The sequence below is a fragment of the Panthera tigris genome, chromosome B2 (assembly GCF_018350195.1).
Source record: "Panthera tigris isolate Pti1 chromosome B2, P.tigris_Pti1_mat1.1, whole genome shotgun sequence".
NCBI classification, from domain to species: Eukaryota; Metazoa; Chordata; class Mammalia; order Carnivora; family Felidae; genus Panthera; species Panthera tigris.
The window spans coordinates 30,650,736-30,669,772 of NC_056664.1; the positions used below are offsets into that span (position 1 = coordinate 30,650,736).

General features: G+C 51.8%; 2 protein-coding genes across 2 annotated transcripts; both read right to left on the minus strand.

The window, feature by feature from the left end:
- Positions 1–2,301: 2,301 nt before the first annotated feature.
- Positions 2,302–6,642, minus strand: NEU1 (neuraminidase 1). Its single transcript, XM_007098760.3, has 6 exons — positions 6,393–6,642; positions 5,753–5,945; positions 4,771–5,033; positions 4,077–4,259; positions 3,723–3,945; positions 2,302–3,620 (listed from the first exon to the last, which is right to left on the minus strand). The coding sequence occupies exons 1-6, from the start codon at positions 6,555–6,557 to the stop codon at positions 3,394–3,396; spliced, it is 1,254 nt and encodes a 417-aa protein (XP_007098822.1). The 5' UTR covers positions 6,558–6,642; the 3' UTR covers positions 2,302–3,393.
- A 368-nt stretch (positions 6,643–7,010) lies between these two features.
- Positions 7,011–19,006, minus strand: SLC44A4 (solute carrier family 44 member 4). Its single transcript, XM_007098758.3, has 21 exons — positions 18,951–19,006; positions 16,999–17,047; positions 16,367–16,440; positions 16,159–16,237; positions 15,260–15,359; positions 15,054–15,179; positions 14,835–14,895; positions 13,501–13,588; positions 13,337–13,420; positions 12,851–13,086; positions 12,645–12,744; positions 11,899–11,991; positions 11,529–11,631; positions 9,314–9,567; positions 9,137–9,231; positions 8,948–9,051; positions 8,763–8,836; positions 8,471–8,541; positions 8,269–8,363; positions 8,109–8,193; positions 7,011–7,237 (listed from the first exon to the last, which is right to left on the minus strand). Exons 1-21 carry the CDS (start codon positions 18,982–18,984, stop codon positions 7,116–7,118), a joined length of 2,127 nt encoding a protein of 708 aa, XP_007098820.1. The 5' UTR covers positions 18,985–19,006; the 3' UTR covers positions 7,011–7,115.
- Between the last annotated feature and the right edge of the window lie 31 nt (positions 19,007–19,037).

Sequence of the window (19,037 nt, forward strand, 5' to 3'; positions counted from 1 at the left end):
GCTCTTTTTTTTACCGAAGAATTCCAGGTAATAAATGGGGTAGAAATAATAGAATTTAAAAATCAACATTTCACAACCCCTCAAAATAATTGATTCAGGCAAAACCCACCTGTGAATGAAATTGACAGTTGGAAGGTTGTTGGGGGAAACTTACAAAGGAGGGGTCAGGCTGTGGCCATCTGAACCCACTGCTCAATCTCAGCTTTACTCCGAGAGGGAGGGGCAGACAGTACTTGCCCCCCACCCCCAGGACTCGGAACAGGAAGCACACAGCACCTGTGAAGGATCTTGTCCCACTGACCACCCCCCCTCCCCAGATGGAATGGGAAACCAAATCTTCAGGTTTGATCATTGGAAATGTGAAAGACGAAGGAGTTAAATGACACTCTGAGGAAGCTGACAAATCAGAGTGGAAAGTTCTATAGGACGAATGCCTTTATTTCTGCATAGGTGTTATCAAGAAAAACAAAGAGGAGAGGTGGGACTATTGATCAACCTAGGTTTAAGACACATCAAAATAAAATGTACAGGGTTTCAGGGTGCCTGAGTGGCTCAGTCGGTTAAGCATCCAATTCTCGATTTCAGCTCATGATCTCATGGTTTGTGGGTTGAGCCCCGCATCCAACTCTGCACTGGCGATGCAGAGCCTCTCTCGCTCCTAAACATAAATAAATAAACTTAAAAAAAAAAAAAAAAAAAAGGAAATACGTAGGTTTTTTGGATCCTGATTTATTTAATTTTATTTTATTTATTTTATTTTTTGAGAGAGAACAAGCAGGTGAGGGGCAGAGAGAGACAGAGGGAGACACAGAACCCAAAGCAGGCTCCAGGCTCCAAACTGTCAGCATAGAGCCCTATGCGGGACTGGAACTCACAAACTGTGAGATCATGACCTGAGCTGAAATCAGCTGCTCAACTGACTGAGCCACCCAGGCACCCCTGGATCCTGATTTGAACAAATCAACTATAAATAAGACATTGAGACATTTGATGAAATTTGCACGTTGACTGGGTATTAGATAATACCAGAGTTAATGTTATGGGTGTGCAATGGCATTATGGTTACATAATAAAATGTTCCATTTTAAAGGGTGAGATGCACACTCAAGAATGTAAGGGTGGAGGCACCTGGGTGGCTCAGTTTATTGAGTGTTTGACTCGATTTCAGCTCCGCTTATATTTCAAGGTCGTGGGATCCTTGTTGGGCTCCTTGCTGAATGTGGAGCCTGCTTAAGATTCTGTCTCTCCCTCTGCCCCCTCCCCTGCTCTTGTGCATGAACTTTCGCTCTTAAAAAGAAAAAAAAAAAAAAAAGGAAAAAAGGTAGGGATGAATGTCACAAGGTCTGATATTTGCTTCAAAGTATTTCAACAAAGAGGGGTGCCTGGGTGGCTCAATTGGTTAAGCATTTAACTCTTGGTTTTGGCTCAGGTCATGATCTCACAGTTTGTGGAATCAAGCTCTGCGTCAGGCTCGGTGTTAACAGTGCAAAGCTGGCTTGGGATTTTTCTCTCTACCTCTCTCTCTCTCTCTCTCAAAAAAAAAAAAATCAAAGTGAAAAAAAAAAATAAGAAGCAAACGTTGGATACATAGGGTGTACACGGGGTTCATTAACCCATTTTCTCTACCTTTGTTTTCACAAATGTCTGTAAGTCAAAAAATTAAAGTATTACATTATTGACCACAAATTCTGGATAAAATATAACAAAATTAAATTACACCATATCCTCATATACAGTGAGATTATTCCATTTTTTCACTTTTTCTGATGGAATGAATTATCCTAACATTTCTTAGAGAAGGAAGTTGAAAGTAAAATAAACTGCAACTGTATGTCAATGTGACCCTTATTCCTCAGTCTTTGACATTCTTTCATTTTTTAAAAATTAAAAAAAAATTTTTTTTTTTTTAACATTTATTTATTTTTGAGACAAAGAGAGACAGAGCATGAACGGGGGAGGGTCAGAGAGAGAGGGAGACACAGAATCTGAAACAGGCTCCAGGCTCTGAGCAGTCAGCACAGAGCCCGACGCGGGGCTCAAACTCACATACCGCGAGATCGTGACCTGAGCCGAAGTCGGACGCTTAACCGACTGAGCCACCCAGGCGCCCCTCATTTTTTAAAATTTTTATTGACGGAGCCGGGGGAGGGGTAGAGGAAAAGGGAGTTTTTTTTTTTTTTTTTTTTTTTTTGAGAGAGAGAGAGAGAGAGAACATGAGCAGGAAAGGAAAGGAAACAGAGGAGAGAAGAATCCCAGGCAGGCTCCACATTGTCAGCACAGAGCCCAATGTGGGGCTTGAACTCATGAACCGTGAGATCATGACCTGAGCTGAAACCAAGAGTCAGGATGCTTAACCAATTGACCCACCCAGCGCCCCGAGTCTTTGAGATTCAGACCACCAAAGCTTATGTAGGCATTGTATTTTCTTTCCACATGGAGTAAAGGCATGGCTCTTCCACTCATGTGTTCTTTTAATAGCATCTGCCTTAGGATGGTGCTATTTTCTCAGGTAAATTGTCACAATGCTTATTTCTCTGCTGGGCTGGGCTGGCCTGGGAAAGGCTTTCCATCTGCATTTCACACACCTGCCCCTGGCTTGATGGAAGACAGTATCCCACTCCATCTCAGATATAAAACAGAGCAGATTGCTTAATATCTCATGGGGCTCCCCCTGCTACTCCTCATGACACCTATGAAGATGAATCTGTTTTTCTGTGATGAGGAAGATGTGAAAGGGAAAAGAGGATTTAACCGCCAAAGTGCTGCGACTTTCATGGGCAACAGCAGCTTCTTCCACAGAGCTCATTCCCAGCCTCTTACAAGTGTACGTGAAGAACACGCATCTGCATGGACAGAACCACAGAGACATTACAAGTGCTCACTCTCCTTCATTAAAAATGTTAAGTTACAAATAGTTCAATTTATAAATAGTCTAGGTGGGTGGCGCACCTAGTTCTTTACCCTGAATCCAAATATTGCCCTTACAGTACTTTCACCAACCTGCTCCATAGCCAGTATCTTACCCTAAAGAGGAAGCTCAGCCTTCCCCAATTCCCTGAGTCCAAATATATTCAATTCCACAGGCCTACCTAACCCCGCCTAAAAAAAGGACCAATCACTGCCCTAGGAAGGCAAAAGGGGGTAGGGGGCCAGAGCCAGCAATGATGTGGAAGGGATGTGCTCCCAAGTGAGGGCAGGACACCCTGTATGGAACAAGCCAGGCTTGTAGTCCTAAAAGAGTGACTTCCCTGTCAAAGAGAAATCGATTTTGCAAAAGGCTACAGTCTACAGGCAGGTGGAACTGTCTTTTAGGCACCTCTAGCAGACCCGCTACGGGCCCATGGTTCTGAAGGCTGAGTCCAGGGCCTTCTACCCTGGTGGCAGGTGTACAGCTCAGAGTGTCCCATACACGCTGACTTTGGCCAGGGAGATGCTCTCGGTGTACTGATTCCGGCCTTTCTCATACAGGACGTAGAGCTGGGGGGCCTGGTCCTTCCCGCCTACGTTGCCCTCCAGGGCTGCCAGTGAGGAGTAGCCACTGGGGCCTGGCCACAGCTGGACTGTCTCTTTCCGCCATGATGTACCATTGCTGAAACTCCAACGCAGGGTCAGGTTCACTCCTGGGGAGGGCAGCAGAGTCAGAAAAAGGAGGGTCTGTGGCCACACCCTCTCTAGATAAAAGGGGCTCCCCTGACGACCCCCCGCCCCCAACAGACACTCACGGAACTCTGGATGGGCTGGATTGGAGAAGAAGACAATGCCGGAGCTGGTGGCTACAGCTCCTGCAGCTACCACAGGGTCCACAAGCTCAGGGTCGAAGGTCACATCGCGAGGCCGTATGGTATCACAGGCATCGTAGCTGCGGAGGACAATTCGGCAATGGCAGTGGTAGTTGTTCTGGTTCCGGGCGTTGATGACGACTGAGCCATCTGGGAGCTCATAGGGCTGAAGAGAGGGAAAATGGCTTCAGGAAGACCCAGGGAGGGGGCAGGGCAAATCCTGGGTCTGTGAGTGAAATGGTGCTCTGGAGGGCAGGGCCTGTGGAGTGGGTGGGGAATAGCCTATGGACTCCTGACCTGGCACTCATCAGGGTTGAAATCGTTTTCCCGCTTGGGCTGGCCATAGGGGATGCCGCTGACCCCACTGCCATAGCGCCAGGTGGCACCGTGATCATCACTGAGGAGGCAGAAGACCCCATCCCGCTCCAGTGTCCCATGGCCACACACGATGAGGCGGCCCTTCCGCGGCTCCCGCTGTTTCTGTGGGAAAGGAAGCTGGATGTCACTGAGGGAGACACTGTAGAGGCTCACAGGTAGAGAAGGAGAACCCATCACCTCCTAAGTGTGAGAATACATCTGGTCCTCTTCAATTCTGTCCTTGGTACTGAGGGTCCCAGGAGGATCCCATAAGTATCCACTGCCTGAATTAAGAAACTCTTGCAGAATAAGCTCCTTTAGGACATCTAGGGTATACACCAGATAGGTTGTGCATCAAACAAGGGGGTCCAGCCACAGAGGTGTATGGGAGCTTAAACCCATGCTTGGTGTGCTCACTCACCAAGCTGTGTACAACCCCCAAATGGGAAGACAATGGCAAAATTCTATCTTTCCTCAGGAGGGGGTTCCTCCCAGGATGCCCCTTTCTTCCAAGGAATCCCATCTAAGAGAAAATCTGACTTCATAAGTCCTTCTCCCTGGGAAAAAGTCTAATTGGGGGTATCTTCCAGACTCTCCAAAAGGCAGCCCCCTCCACCCATCTCAGGATAGAGACCTGAATGCCTGAGCCTGGTCCGGGGGCAAACATCTCGGTGCCAATATCCAAGGAGAGGTTCCGGGGAGGGCTCCAGGAAACACCATCATCTTTGCTCCACACCAACATAGTGGAGGCCACCTGGCAGCCAGCCTTGTGAGCACAGAGGGAATAGAAAAGAAACACCACTCCTGTCTCCATATCGTTCACCACTGCCCCCAGGTTCAGCCCATCCGGGGTGTCCCCATCATCTACAATGAAGGCTGTAGGAGACCATGTGCTGCCTAAAGAAAAAAGAGAAGAAATCCAGGGTGAGCACTCGAAGCCTTTTCTACCTCTCCCTGTTAATTTCCACCTCTTGCTAGGGCTCTAAGGCCTTAGAATGGCCCCAGAGCCCTAAAAACCTGCCTCCCCCACCCCCGCCTTACGTGTCTGACCTTATCTATTCTACCCTTGCTCACTCCATCCTATCCCACAAGCTCCTTCTCATTCCTCAAATAGTTTTCTCCTGGAGAAAAGCCACAGGCTTGTGACATCTGCCTGGTACACTCTTCCTCAGGGTTACTCTCACTTTCTTTACTCAAAAGTCACCTATTTAAAATTGCAACCAATCTGCAACATCTTGTTTTATTTCTCTCCATTATATTTATCCCTTTCCAATACAAAAAATAAACTTGCCTATTTATTATGCTTATTGTCGGTCTCCCCACAGACAATATAAGCCCCACGAGGACAGGGATTTTTGGTCTACTTTGTTCACAGCCATACTCACACAACCTAGAACAGTTTCTGTATATAGCAGGTGCTCAATAAATTTTGAATGTTCAACCCTAGGTGATTACAATTTCCAGATCACTGCTCTGTACTGCTTCCCTCCTTAAGTCCCCTCAGGGACTCAGGCCTCGAGCCTTCCCAGAGGTCCTATGTCAAGAGCCCTTGGGCAGGTCAGTCTCCCCACCCATCCAGCCTAACACCAGCACTTGCCACTCAGGAATCTTTATACCTTGGTCCAAGGACCTACGAAGAGCAATGAACTTGGCCCCCTCATCCGATGTGGACATTTTTCTGGCCTCAGCAAAGGCAAGGAGAGTGCCCTGAGGAGTGGTTGTGATGAGCGGAATTCGGAAGGTGTGCACAGAACCGATCTGCCTCCCGCTTACCCACAGCAGCTGCTCCATGGTCACCAGCGGCTGAACCTGCGAAGGGAGGAGGAAGGATCAATACAAATTTGACTTCAGGTTTTAGGACGGTTGAATAGTGGCTCCGAGTCGAGTGTCCCTGGGAAAGACGGGGTGCTGGGAATCAGAGTGGGAGGGGGTGTGTGTCCTAGAATAAGGAAGGGGAACCTGAGGACAGTTTGGAACAAAGCTGGGGCTCGGAGCGGGGGAAGGGCTCTGAGGGCAGAAGGAACCTTCTGGGAGGTTGGAGGTGGAGAAGGAGCTGGAATGAAGAGGAGACTCAGAGGGCAAGAGGACAAGGACCCGTTGAGGAAGAGGGGTTGGGAATGGATGGAGGAAACGGGGTCCGAGAGCGGCGGGAGAGTCCCTCGGAGGAGAGGGATCTCAGCAGCCCGCGTCCCGGGGGACGCTGGATACAGACCACCCGCGTGGGTCGGGGATGGGGATATACGAGGGGAGACTCACCAGGCTGAAGTCATTCTTTGCCCTAGCGCCAGATTCTGCCAGAGACAAAAGCAGCAGGAAGATGATCGTGGCCAATACCTGAACTCTACAGCCTCCCCAGAACCCCGGCATCCGCGGGTCCCCGGGTCTGCCCAGGAGCACTTGTCCGGCTCGATCCGCCATCATCTCTCCCCGGGCAGCCAGACCCAAGCCCCCTGGGTTAGACGCGGGCTGGCGTCTGTCAGCTGACCGGGCCCTTTAAATGCTAGCTATTCCCTCCCCACCACCCCCACCCGTCCCGAGTCGAGCCACCTGCCGCACTTCCGCGACTCTAATTGGCTGACTCCTCTCTCTGACTCCCCACATGACCTTTTAGCGCCTTGGAGCTGGACCCTCCAATTGGCTCTTTCTGAAGCCCCAGAGCCTGTGACCTGGACTTCATCCCAGCTTATTGGCTGGGATGAAGAAGAGGCTGGCATCATTCCGCAGGAACCTTTTGATTGGCCGTGGCACCGGGGAGCGTCATGGGGGCGGAGCCTATTTTAAAGGGCTAGTGGCGAAAAAAAAAAGCGACCAAAAAAAGGACTGCATGTCATGGAGGGAATGAAAGTCTCAGACTTTTTGAGAAAACAAAATATCAACCTTTAATAAATTTTTTTAAACTACAAAATCGAGATCTGGAAGGAGGGGTGAGGCTGGGAGGCTGTACAGGAGGGGTGCAGCCCTGAATCAGGGCCGCATCTTTCATTTCTTCCTCTTCTTGTCCCCCGGGAGCGCTTCGTTCTTCTTGCCTAGAATCTTCAGAAGGGCTGTGGGCATGTAGTACGGCTTGTTCAGGGAGCCGTCATTCCTCTCCAGGTCTTCCACTGAGCCGCAACACAGACCGTTAGAGCGGACCCTCTGGGGCCACCCCACTCCCCGGGAAAATCAGGAAAGACGAGACAAACTGCCTGGTTTTAGGCTGCAACGCCACGGGCTGTTCTTTTCGGGTCAGGTTTTGTAACCTACTGGGTAGGTTATATAATTTGTTTCTCATCGGTAAAGTGTGATCAATAATATTTCATAGCGTGGTAACGCTAACAACAACAACAACAACAACAACAAAATGCATGTCAATCGGGTATTACAGATTGGAGTAGGTACTAAATCTTGAATGTAGAGTTGACCCTTGAGCGACACATGGGCTAAGGGGCGCTGACCTCAGTGCAGTCAACAATCCACCTATGACTTTTGATTCCCCAAATTTAATAGCCTACTGTTGATCCAAAGTTGGACTGATAATATAAACAGACAAGACATATGTTGTATGTTATATATACTGTGTATTGTATTCTTACAATAAAATAACCTAGGGAAAAAATGTTAAGAAAATCCTAAGAAAGAGAAAATACATTTACAGTATTGTACGGTATTTATCAAAAAGAATCCACACTTAAGTTGATCTGTGGAGTCCAAACCTGTGTTGCTCAAGGTCAACTGTATGTAGGAGGGTAAGAAAATCCCCACTCACTACAGCCATCTGCTGGGAAGTCTTTTGTGACTAACTTCTAGTTAGGGAAGGGTACCGAGTCCTCTCCCCTGAAATGTTCTTTCTTGGGGGACCCTGCCAATTAGCAAACTAGCAAAGTTGTTGTTAACTAGCAAAATTGCTGTTTCTAAAAGCACCAGGTCTCCAAAAAACCCTAAATAATCTGGCACCTTGAAATTTGGGAGAACTGGTAGAGGGTGTCTACTTACAGAAACAGAGAAAGAGTGTGTCCACACACATGCCAAAAACACTGAAGAAGCCGTTGGCGATGACGTAGGCTCCCAGGATGGAGACCTGGAAGATACAGGACGTGTTAGACTTCCTTTGGGGGGTTGCTGGACCGCAAGGCAGAGCCAGGGAATCACTCACCATGATGGGCAGCCAGTAATAGTTGAGGGAGGGGCTCTCAAAATTTGTGCCCAGCCCCTGGATTCGACCGGTGAAAAAAAAGAAGGACAGGACCCCTGTGGGAGAGGTCTGGAGGTCAGTGTCATCCCTTCTCTGAGGTCACCTGTTTGGCTGCCCTGTGCCCCTGCCCTTTGTGCCTGTAACTCCCAGCCCTGGTTCTTACCAACACCTCCAACCACCAGCAGCTTCCCAAAGAACAGCAGCAAGTCTGTAACTTTGTCCAGAACGACCACCCTGTATGGCAAGTTGGGGTGGGTCGGGCATGAGGGGACTGGCAGAGTTAGAAATGGGACTGGCTATATAAGTTGCTGTGTCAGATGTAAAACGAAAATTGGTCACATTTGAAGATGGATGGAGGCAGCAGAACATTAAACCAAGCTCGAGGCCCTCTGAGCACAGCATGCCCAGGAACCCGGCCTTGGGTGGGAGATCATGGGGGTGGGGGACAACCTGACCTGACAATGTTCCGCATGAGCAGCATGAAGGCATTTTTGGCTGAGACACAGAAATTCTTCCCGTAGATGGCAATCTGAGTGAGGTCGAAAGATCAGAGTTACCTGTGCATAGCTTACCTGGGCCAGGGCAGGGGCCTGGGCCAAGGGACCCCAGAGCAAGGGGCTGCTTGTGTAGGAGGGCTTACCATGATGTAGGCATTGCGGTTTAGGAACTTGATAAACTTCTCCAGGCACCAGAGGCAGCACTTAAAGCAGCACATGATGCAGCGGGCCACAGGGTTCTGGGCTCCTGGGAGTAAAGGGGAGCGGGGGGGGACGACTTATGTTTGGTCACTGGCCCCTGACAGCCGCTCCCCAAGGGGCTAGCTGCTCACCTCTCAGTTTGTTGTCAATGTACTCCAAAACGACCCGGGCTATCTGCACAAGGGTCAGGATGAGGGCTCCAAAGGCTAGCGACCCAGTGTGGTATCTGCAGAGGGGTTAAGTAGAGGCAGCTCCAGGACCCCTGGACTCCCATGCTCACAATTCCCAGCTCCCTGCCCCAGGCTTACCGGAGTGTGCGGATGAAGGCAGAGATCAGGGGGAAGGTGGGGATGTCCCGACGCTTGTCCAAGGCCCAGTAGAAGGAGGCAAAAGCCCCAGCCAGGACACACTGGCCCAGGGCCAGTACCCAGTTGAGGGTCCAGAATAGCCCAAGGACCCCATAGATTTGCAAGTTGAAGAGAGAACGCTGGACCAGACCCGTGGATGAGTAGCTCTGGAAGATGCACATCAGTCCTGGGCATGAGGAGTTCACGGGTTGGGCCTGGGGGTGACAGAGTAGAGTCATTCCCAGCCAACTCCTGCCACTCCCAGAGTAGCAGCCTCCCTGAATTGGGGAAGCCATTTCCTTCCAGAAGATTCTTCTCCAGGTTCAAGTTGGGTTCAGATTGCCTATCATGTGAGAGTAATTAGTTTTCCCTCAGTCTCCATATGGACACAAGAGCATCCAGGCCTCGTGGGCTGAGCCTTAATGGCGTGAAGGCAGTGTGACCAGCACCTTGGCACCCAATCAGCAATCCCCTCTAAAATAGCCTCTGCAACTTCCACTGAATGCTTTCTAGCGAAAATGAACAGACTGGGTATTAGCTGGTATTAAGGAATCATTGCTAACCTTGTTGGGTATGATAGTGGTATAGTCGTTATGCTTTTTAAAAATCCTTATCTGTTGCGGCACCTGGTGGGCTCAGTCAGTAGAGCATGTGACTTTTGATCTTAGGGTCAAGCCTCACATTGGGGGGTAGAGATTACTTTAAAAAAAAAAACAAACAAAAAAACCCCGGGGTGCCTGGGTGGCTCAGTCCAACTCCTGCTCAGGTCATGATCTTGTGGTCCGTGAGTTCAAGCAGCGCATCAGGCTCTGTGCTGACAGCTCGGAGACTGGAGCCTGCTTCAAATTCTGTGTCTCCCTCTCTCTCTCTGCCCCTCCCCCACTCATGCTCTGTCTCTCTCTCTCTGTGTCAAAAATAAATAAAAACATTAAAAAAAAAAAAGAGTCCTTATCTGTGGAGATCCATCCTGATGTGTCTACAAGTGAATTGGCGCTCATGTCCAGAATTTACCTTTAAAAACTCCAGAAAAAAAGAATTGCAGGGGTGGGGAGGAATGGATGAGACAGGACAGTGGGAAGTTGAGGGTTTGTGTGTGTTTGAAAATTTCCATGATAAAAAGTAAGAAACTGAAATTTAAAAACCACCCTGTCCAGCAAATGTGACAAAAATCTTGATAATTGCTGAAATTGCTCAGTGTATGTTTGAAATTTTATAAGGAAATAAACTACTTTGCCCTTCGTGTGGCTTTGTGTCAGTCTCTGCTGCTAGATCCTGAGCAAGTCGAAAGCAAGAACCAGGTCATTTGCAGCTTTGCATACCTAGTGCCTGGCACATGGTGGGTCCTCCCTAATGTAAACCAGTCTCCCTCCCCTTTTATAGAGTGAGCTGATGCCTGTGCGTCCCAGCTCAGATGAGTTGGCCACATGAAAGCTCTGAGGACAGCAGATTGCGGGCAGTTCAGTGCCACTTTCTGAGAGCCTGCAGGGAGTGTGGGGAAGGCCGAGTCCCACCCGCCTCTTGCCTAGGGTGCCGCCATGTTCCCAGGGAGAAAGACTTCAAAAGACTAAGCAAAACTGGAGCACCTGGGTGTCTCTGTCGGTTAAGTGTCACACTCTTGATCTCAGGGTCATGAGTTCAAGTGTTGCACTGGGCCCCGTGCTGGGCTTGAACCCTATCTAAAACAAAAACAACTAAACAAAAACGCATCTACAACTGTCAGCTCTTATCAGGTGCCAGACATTGTTCAAAGCACTTTATGTGCCCAATGTTGTTTAATCTTCTCAGCTCCCCTGAGGACAGATATTAGGATTATCTCCATTTTCCAGATGAATGGACTGAGACTGGAGACTGAGTAGCTAATGTCCTCCTGGCAGAGGCAAGTCCAGGGGAGGAGTGGGAAGTGCTGGTAGCCAGCTTTCCCAGGGCCAGTATGCCTTCTCTTCCAGCCTCAGTTTCCTTCTCTGAATAAGGAGGTAGCTCGGCAGGAGTACTGGATCTGGAGTCCAGTGCTGGCTCCCTTTCTGGCTCTGCTGGGGGCCTGTTGTGTGACCTTGAGTGAACTCCTTTTTCTCTCTGGTCCTCAGTCTCTGCTGCACAATGAGGGATTTGGAGCAGTTGGCCCCTAAGGTCACTTCACCCCCATGGATGCCTCCATGTCCACCCTAAGTCCCCTCACCATGGGGTTGCATGATGTATTCATTTGCACTTTCTCGCAGCTGGGCAAACTGGCGTTGGGTGCCCAGAGGACATATTGGGGTTGCCCCGATGTGGCCAGGTACCCACAGGGGAGTCAAGGAAAGCATAGTCACATGGCGGTCTGTACAGGTCTCCTCCTCAGAGACCCATTCCCAGGTACTTGTGCAGGTCGTTCACTGCACAAAGGATTAGAATTCAGCCTGGGCTCACTCCTTCAACTCTGTCCAGGGGCAGGCCTGTGTCTGCCCAGGGGAAGGGGCACCTTCTTCCAATTGCACTAAGGCATTTTATAGGTGAGTATTGCCCCTCCCCTCCCCCCAGGAGGACCTGGCCATGTGAACAAAGGATACAGGGCGGTCATGGCCCAGTAGACAATGCAGATGAGCAGGAGGACAAAGGTGACCAGCGGGTAGAACATGGTAGACATCATGTGCCCCACAGCCCTGTAGGAAGGTAAGAATAGTCTACCAGCATGGCCCCGGTCCCCAGCCCCCACCCAGCTTCTCATGGGGCTGACCCTGGCAAGGTCCCCACCTCTGTCCTTGCCAGGGTCTGCTCTGTCCCCCCAGGCTGGGCACATAGGAGGTGCTAATTGAACAAACTGAACTGAATGAATCAGGCGCTAGGGACCCTTGGAGGAAATTAGAATCACAGAGAAGCCATCTGGGCAGCTTCTGGGAGAGTAAGGGAACAGGGTCCTCAAAGTATGGTCTCTTGATGGTCCTAGTTGGGAAAAAGCTGCTACTTCTCCTCCGTGTGTCTGGGCTCCTGCTGGGCTCCAGCCCATCAACCGCAACCACCACCACCGCAGCTAACACTCAATCCTCCTAATGAAGGGTCTGCTTCACGTTCTGGGAACCTGACAAGACACTAACTCACTTAATCCTCATGATAACCCTACAAAGTAAGAACTATTATTACCCCCATTTTATAGATGGGCAAACCGAGTCTCAGAAAAACGGAGTCAAACGGCAGTGTTAACCACTGCATCATTCTGCCCTTCCCCTCCAGGGCTCCCTGCCACCTTCCCAGAATTGCCGTTCCATGCCTGCACCCCCCGTCCTCTGCCCCACCTCCCTCCCAGACAGGCCCTGACTTGCTGGCCTCCTTCAGGAGGGCGATGGCGATGCGAATCCGCTGCCGCAGGAAGATGAGCATTAGCAGCAGGATGCCTTCAAGCACAGCCAGCACGATCACTGAGGGCGGAGAGGGGGCAGAGGGGCCTCCGTCAGGCCCAGGGCTCAGCATGGCCCGGGGCAGCCCTCAGGTGGCTGGAAGTCCAGAGGTGGGCAGGGCACTCACAGGCCACCAGCCAGGTCTCCTGGACATTGCGGTAGGCGCTGAGGTTGGTGGTGATGCCCTGCTGAGTGATGGAGGCGCCCTTGTCCCGCAGCACTCGGTACTCCATCCAGCAGTGGTAGATGCCATATGCCAGCACGCCCAGCACCCCGAGGATCAGCACCAGCACCAGGGGCCCGGCCACCAGGCGCAGAAGCAGGATAAACAGCAGGCTCAGGACCAGAGCCACACCTAGGGCACTGGAGGCAGGGTGAGGTAGTTGAGGGTCAGACCTCAAATCTTCTCCCCTTCAGAGGCCCCCAAATGCCTCACATGCCCAATGTCCCCAGAGGTTAGTCCCCCTATCTCTTATAAATCTTGGTGGGTTTGGGGACAGGGGCCCCGGCTCCTTCGCCCCTGTCCAAAGTTTCTGTTTCAGACATTAGGGTCGGGGACAGAGGATCGGGGAGGGCAGAAGGGAAGGAGTGAGCAGCGGAATCGGTGACTCACACAAGAATCCAATACCAGGATTGGGCAAAATCTTCAAAGATCTTAACACTGATGTCACGGGCATTGAGGCTGTCAAGAAGACCACTATTGGGGAGAGACAGAGTCAGAGGTGTTGTGTGCGGGAGGGGTGTAGGACAGAGATGTGGGGGCAGGAGGATGCCCACCTGATTCCCTGGGAGATGGAGGTGTTACTGGAAATCCCTGGGAGTTCAGGTGGAGTACTGTTCAACAGTGGAAGGCAACGCCCCAGAGCTGGAGGGAGAGAGCCGGGGCTCCTGGGTGGGAGGGCCCAGAGCTTTGCCTTTGAAAGCCTCTGGCCTCCACCCAGCCCCCTAGTGGGCTTAGGGAAGGGAGGAGAGGTGGGCTTTGCTGCTCCCCACTCTCACCCTCCCTCCAGCTGCTCTTGACTCCCCAGCCAAAAGAGAGCTCATGCCCCAGGGAGCCCAGTCCAGGCTTCCTTCTCTGTCTCTGAATACCCCCTTCCCCCACCTCCTTGCCGCTGCTGGGTTCAGACCCTAATTTCCTCTGGCCTAACTCTTACACTCCACCCCAACCTTGCCACCCTTCCACCCACCCTCTACGTGGGTGCTAGGGAGACCATGCCTCACCATTACAGGGCTCTAGGTCATTCTGCTGCTCAGACACTTCTAGGAGCTCTGCCCAGGAGTGCCCATGCTCCCTGGCCAGGCTTCAAGGCCCCCGCCGGCTGAGCTCAGCCCAGTTTCCCCTCACCTCTGTGATTCTGCTCTCCCTGCTCCTCTCTCTGAATGTTCTCCCTCCAGAAATCCCTTCCATCTCACCTCTTCCAGGAAACCTTCTGACCCCTTCCCCATCTCCTGATGCATGTATCATGTGCCTACAGAGGCATGTATCTCCATCCTCACAATGACTTTGGCCGGCAGGCTGGCTTTGACATTTACATTCTTAAGATGAGGAAACAAAGCTCAGAGAGGATACGTAATTGGCCCAAGACCATACAGCTGGAAAGTGCTGGAATCCAGATCTGATTTGGAGCATTCATTTGAGATACTTTTTATAGCATCTATATTGAGAATCAGATATCTTTTCTCATGTTATAATTAAAGTTTTTTCTCTTAAAAAATAACATGTACTATTGGAAAAAAGAACATATAGGAAGAATGAAAAAGTTGACTGTGATCCCACCACCTGGCCACGTTTGCTTGTACGTTCGAATGGACATCCGGTCTATTTCTGATTCTCGGGCAGTGTCTTTGTGAACACCTCTGATCTCTGTACCTAAAACGTAGCTCAAGCTGGGAGCAGTTTCATCTGCCCTGCGTCTATCTGGGTGCCTGGTGCACAACAGACACAGGGTCTGTCTGTAGGGTCCTGCTGCACAGGAAGATCAAGACCTGGTGCTGATTCCAATTCTGTCACGCAAGCTGTATGACTTGGCTCTCTCTGGGTCTGCCCTCCTCACCTGAGCAATAAAATCATAGGACTAGAGGATGCCTGAGGAAGGAGCACAGCTTCTCACCTGGAGCGGAAGGGAGGAGGAAACTGGGGCAGAGCTCTTGTTGCAGGCTTTGGATCACTGGCTGGGGGTGCGGGGAGGACATACAGACACACACAGAGCAGGATGAAGGAGTGAGCTCCCTCATCACCACCACCACCGTAATCACCTACCCAACTCCTCCTCACCCCCACCCATGTGCTCCCCCTTGACCACAGCGATGACATTGGAGGCAGCTCTCACCATGTCCCAGGGCACCCCTGGCAGACAAAAGTTCCTGTTTGCAGTGTAGAAGACCTCCCCAACCTTCTGTGAGAACTGGTTTACTTCCACAGTCCATGCGACCTCTGGGCAGGAGGACACGCATACCTGGGGGCAGAGAGCATGCTGAGGGGCTGGTACCCAGACCCTGGGGGAGATCTGGGCAGAGGCAGGTCCCAGGCTCTGACCTGGGGTGTGGGACACTGCAGGCCGTTCTCAGCCACCGTGATGATGTTGGTGGCCAGGACGCAGCTGAAGATGTTGAAGTAGAGAAGATACGGTTTATCTCTGCAGGAGGGAAGGAAGTGTGGGCATCAGGGCCTGTTCAGGTGTGCGGAGAGGGGAGGACTGCCAGGGCTGTGTCTCAAGAGTACAGTGGGCCCAGCCGGGGGGGCGGGGTGGGGCAGGTCCATACCATGAGACACACCATGGAGCTCCTGCCCTTAGGAAGCTCAGGCTAGGGAGATACAGGGGCCACCCAGAAGATTTCCCAGAGTTAATGGAACATCGAAATTGCTAACAAATGATTAAGAGGTTTATGACCTTGAGCAAGTCATTTAACTGCCCACTGCCTCAATTCCATCAGGTGTAAGATGATAGTACCTACTTCATAGGGATTAAATGAGTTTGTGTGGGCAAAGTACGCTGCCTGGAACATAGCACACACTGTAACTGCTCAGGTTTTATTATTTACTGAAAGTTTCCTGCATGAGGAACTGATGGCATCGCTTGGGGGATCACCCTTGTGTTTCAGATGAGGAAATCAAAGCTCAGAGAAGTTGAGTACCTTGCCCAAGGCCATACAACCAGAACTTATTAGCCTGGTTGGGGATTCAAATACCAAACTCTGAACTTGAAAATCCATGCACTTAACCATGACTCCGCCTCCTACTTTGGGGGGGCGGAAATCAGAAGCCAGGTGCCCAGGATTGGAGGCTGCTCAACATGGCCTAGTGTGGTGAGATTCAGGAAGGGTGGTGGGGGGTGGGCAGCAGAGGAAGGCTCTGGAGCTTGAGTGTTGAGGTTCTCTGCCCACCACCCACCTCACCTCCTCCTTTGTGTCCCCTTTTCCTTCCTTCATACTCACTTGTTGGCCCCCACCCCGCAGTAGGCCCCAGTAGAGTTCCTGGGGTAGAGGACCTGCCGGGGGTCTCCGTACACCCAAGCTGGAAGCAGATGCAGAGATGAATCACTGGAGGGAGGGACTTTCGGGGGCGGGGAGGAGCCATGGGGATGGTCCCTCCCCAGGTTATTGCCCCAGCCATGGCCCCAGCACAGCGTAGCTGGAAACTCACCCACGATCCCCACCACGATGTAACCCAGAATGAAGAGAAGGAAGAGGATACAGCAGACGATATCTGTACAGCTCCTGGGAGAGAAGTGGGGGAAGTTTTTGGAGAGGGGATGTGGGGAGTATGGTCTGGAGGAGTCACGGGCTGGAGAGTGGGGGGATGTTGGAGGGTGGGTACGTTTTATTTTATTTCTTTAAGAAAACCTCTCACAAGGCATCAGGAAATAAATAAGAAGCACTTGTTTCCATTTGTCGGGGCAGGGGCCACAAAAGAACAAAATACCATTTTTCTCGGTGAGTAAACTTTCTTCTGAAGTATGACACAGAAAAGTACACAACTTGTAAGTGCTCAGCTGGATGAATTTTCCCAAAAAGCAAAGGCCTGTGTAGCCAGCTCCCAGGTCAAGAAACCAGGTGAAGACTATCACTAACACCCCAGAAGCCCCCGTGTGCCCCCTCCAGACACAAGAATCCCCCCAAGGGCCCCATTCTCTTGAGGCAGGAGTTTTGTTTCCTTCTTTCTTTCTTCTTCTTCTTTTTTTTTTATAAGCTTTTTACCAATATTTCAGCAAATACAAAGCAAAACCAACCTCCTCCCCCCTCCCCCCACCAGTTGGGGCAGTGCCCAGAACTCACCTGTTCTTGATGGGACCTCGAAAGGAGGGGTCATACTTGGCTGGTTTCCCTGAGGGGCACAGGGAGGAGTGCAGTGTGAGGCCCTGAGTGAATGTCTCTTCCCATCTCCTGTCCCTCCCACATCCTCCCTTACAGCATTATCCTACCCTGGCCCAGGATCCTTCCTGGGCCTCAGGAGTTTGCGGGGAGACGGACAGGGGCAGGGCTGACTGGAGAGGAAACTGGAGAGCAGGAGAGGTAGGATCAAGGCCTGGTCAGCAGCCTGACTGCTTACCATGAATTCTACCAAGGTGGCCTTGGAGGGAGGGGAAAAAGGGGCCTTAACAGGTTCTTTCCAGCTCATACCTCAAGGCTGGCAGCCAGGGAAATAGCCTTTGCTTTCTGTCCCCATCCTGGCCCTTTTCTCTTGTGTCTCCCTATGGCTGGGATGTGGGACTCTGAGTTAAGCCATCTCAGTGGCTCTCATGCCCCAATCCTTATCCCTTTCCCCTCCCTGTACCCAGTCCAGGGTGGGCACAGGTCTAGAGCACCTCAGGGAGGTCACAGCCCCTCCCCACAGCTGCCCCAGGCCCTACCTCCACCCTCTGGCCCAAGGCCATAGGGAAAGAGCCAAAGGCATTAACTCCTGCAGGGCCGGGGCATGGACGGCCCCTGTAAACCCTGATCCCCAGGCTCCTGCCAGTCTCTGGACGAGCGGTCAGGGTGACACCTGAGCCTGGCAGTTGAGATTATGGCCGTTTGAGATTGTGGCCATGTCCTGTTCCTGGTCCTCCCTGAGTACACACAGGGAGGAGCTGGGGCCAGGCAGCTTAGGGTCCTGTGTGGGCACAGAGGAGGGAAGGGTTGGGCAAGAGTGTGGGAAGGGGTGGGATCTGTTGCTCTGGACTCTGTCCCTCCATGGCTCTCGGATATGAGATCAATGATTGACCCAAAGCTGCTCCAGGAAGTTGACCGGGGAGTCCTTACTGCTCCTTCCCCTAGCGTGCTTAGGAACTCAAGCTATGCCTCTGGGAGGCCCCTCCCTTGGGGTTCCCTCCCCTCCAGACCAGGAGCTCAGACCCCCAAACCCCAAGGGACCCCTGCAGGCAGGCTCCTAGCCCTTACTGCTCACAGGGGTCCCAGAGGCTGTGTCCCAGTTTCCTCTCCTCTCAGACTGCCCCCCACCCCTAATCTTAGGGGTCTCTGGGACAGGCTCCTAGCCCCTGTTCCTCATGGAGATTCTGCAGATAGGCTCTCTACTTCCTCTCCCCTCAGACCCTACCATTCTCAGGAACCTCTCAACCCCCTGCCTGGATCTCTCATGATACCCTGAGAAGGCTCCCCCTCCTAACAGAGACCTCAGGGGCAGGCCGCGGCCCCTTCTCCACAGAGATCCATAGCCCTAACTCCTCATAGGGACCCCCAAACACACCCTAGTCCTGCTGTCACTGTTCACAGAGACTCTGGCAGGCAGACCTCTAGCACCTTTTCCCCTCAGAGACCCCAGAGTCCAGGCTGGAACTCCTCCTCCTCACAGGGACCCCATTCCTCCTGATGGGGGCCAGACCCCGGCCTCACCACAAGCTCTGCAGCACATAGACCCTCCCAGTCCCTGAGCCCCATCCTTCTGCTCAGGCCCCTGACCCTGCCTCCTTCCCTTCAGGCTTTGCTTCCCAGGGCCCTGCCCTGCGGGACCCAGATTCCACATCTAACTTCTCATGGTGACCCCAGCTTCACTCCCCAAAGTCTCCTCAGCAAAGGCCCCAGGCCCCTAAACCCAATCCTCTTCGCAGGACTCTGGTTCTACTTCCTCCCATCAGCTCTTTTCTGGGCCCTCCCTTCAGGGACCCAGAACTCCACTCAGCTCCTCTTGGGGCCAGCCCCAGCCATCATTCCCCTAGAGCAGGCCCAGGCTGGCCTCCCCTCCCTCTGAGGGTCCCGGGCCTCTACCCTAGCCTTGCCCTCAGACTCACCATAGGCCTCATCCCCGTCCTGTTTTCCCCCCATGGCTCAGTCTCCAGAGTGATTGGAGCCAGGGAGACCTAGCAGCTCACCTGCCG

Coding starts and splice junctions, on each gene's coding strand:
- NEU1 (XM_007098760.3), bottom strand. CDS start 6,557: ATGATGGCGGATCGAGCCGGACAAGTGCTCCTGGGCAGACCCGGGGAC. Junction 4,260..4,770: donor GACCAGGCTCAGGCATTCAG/GTCTCTATCCTG, acceptor CCTTTCCCACAG/AAACAGCGGGAGCCGCGGAA. Junction 3,946..4,076: donor TCAACCCTGATGAGTGCCAG/GTCAGGAGTCCA, acceptor CCCTCTCTTCAG/CCCTATGAGCTCCCAGATGG.
- SLC44A4 (XM_007098758.3), bottom strand. CDS start 18,984: ATGGGGGGAAAACAGGACGGGGATGAGGCCTATG. Junction 16,441..16,998: donor CGAGGTCCCATCAAGAACAG/GTGAGTTCTGGG, acceptor CTTCTCTCCCAG/GAGCTGTACAGATATCGTCT. Junction 15,360..16,158: donor TGCGGGGTGGGGGCCAACAA/GTGAGTATGAAG, acceptor TCCCTCCTGCAG/AGATAAACCGTATCTTCTCT.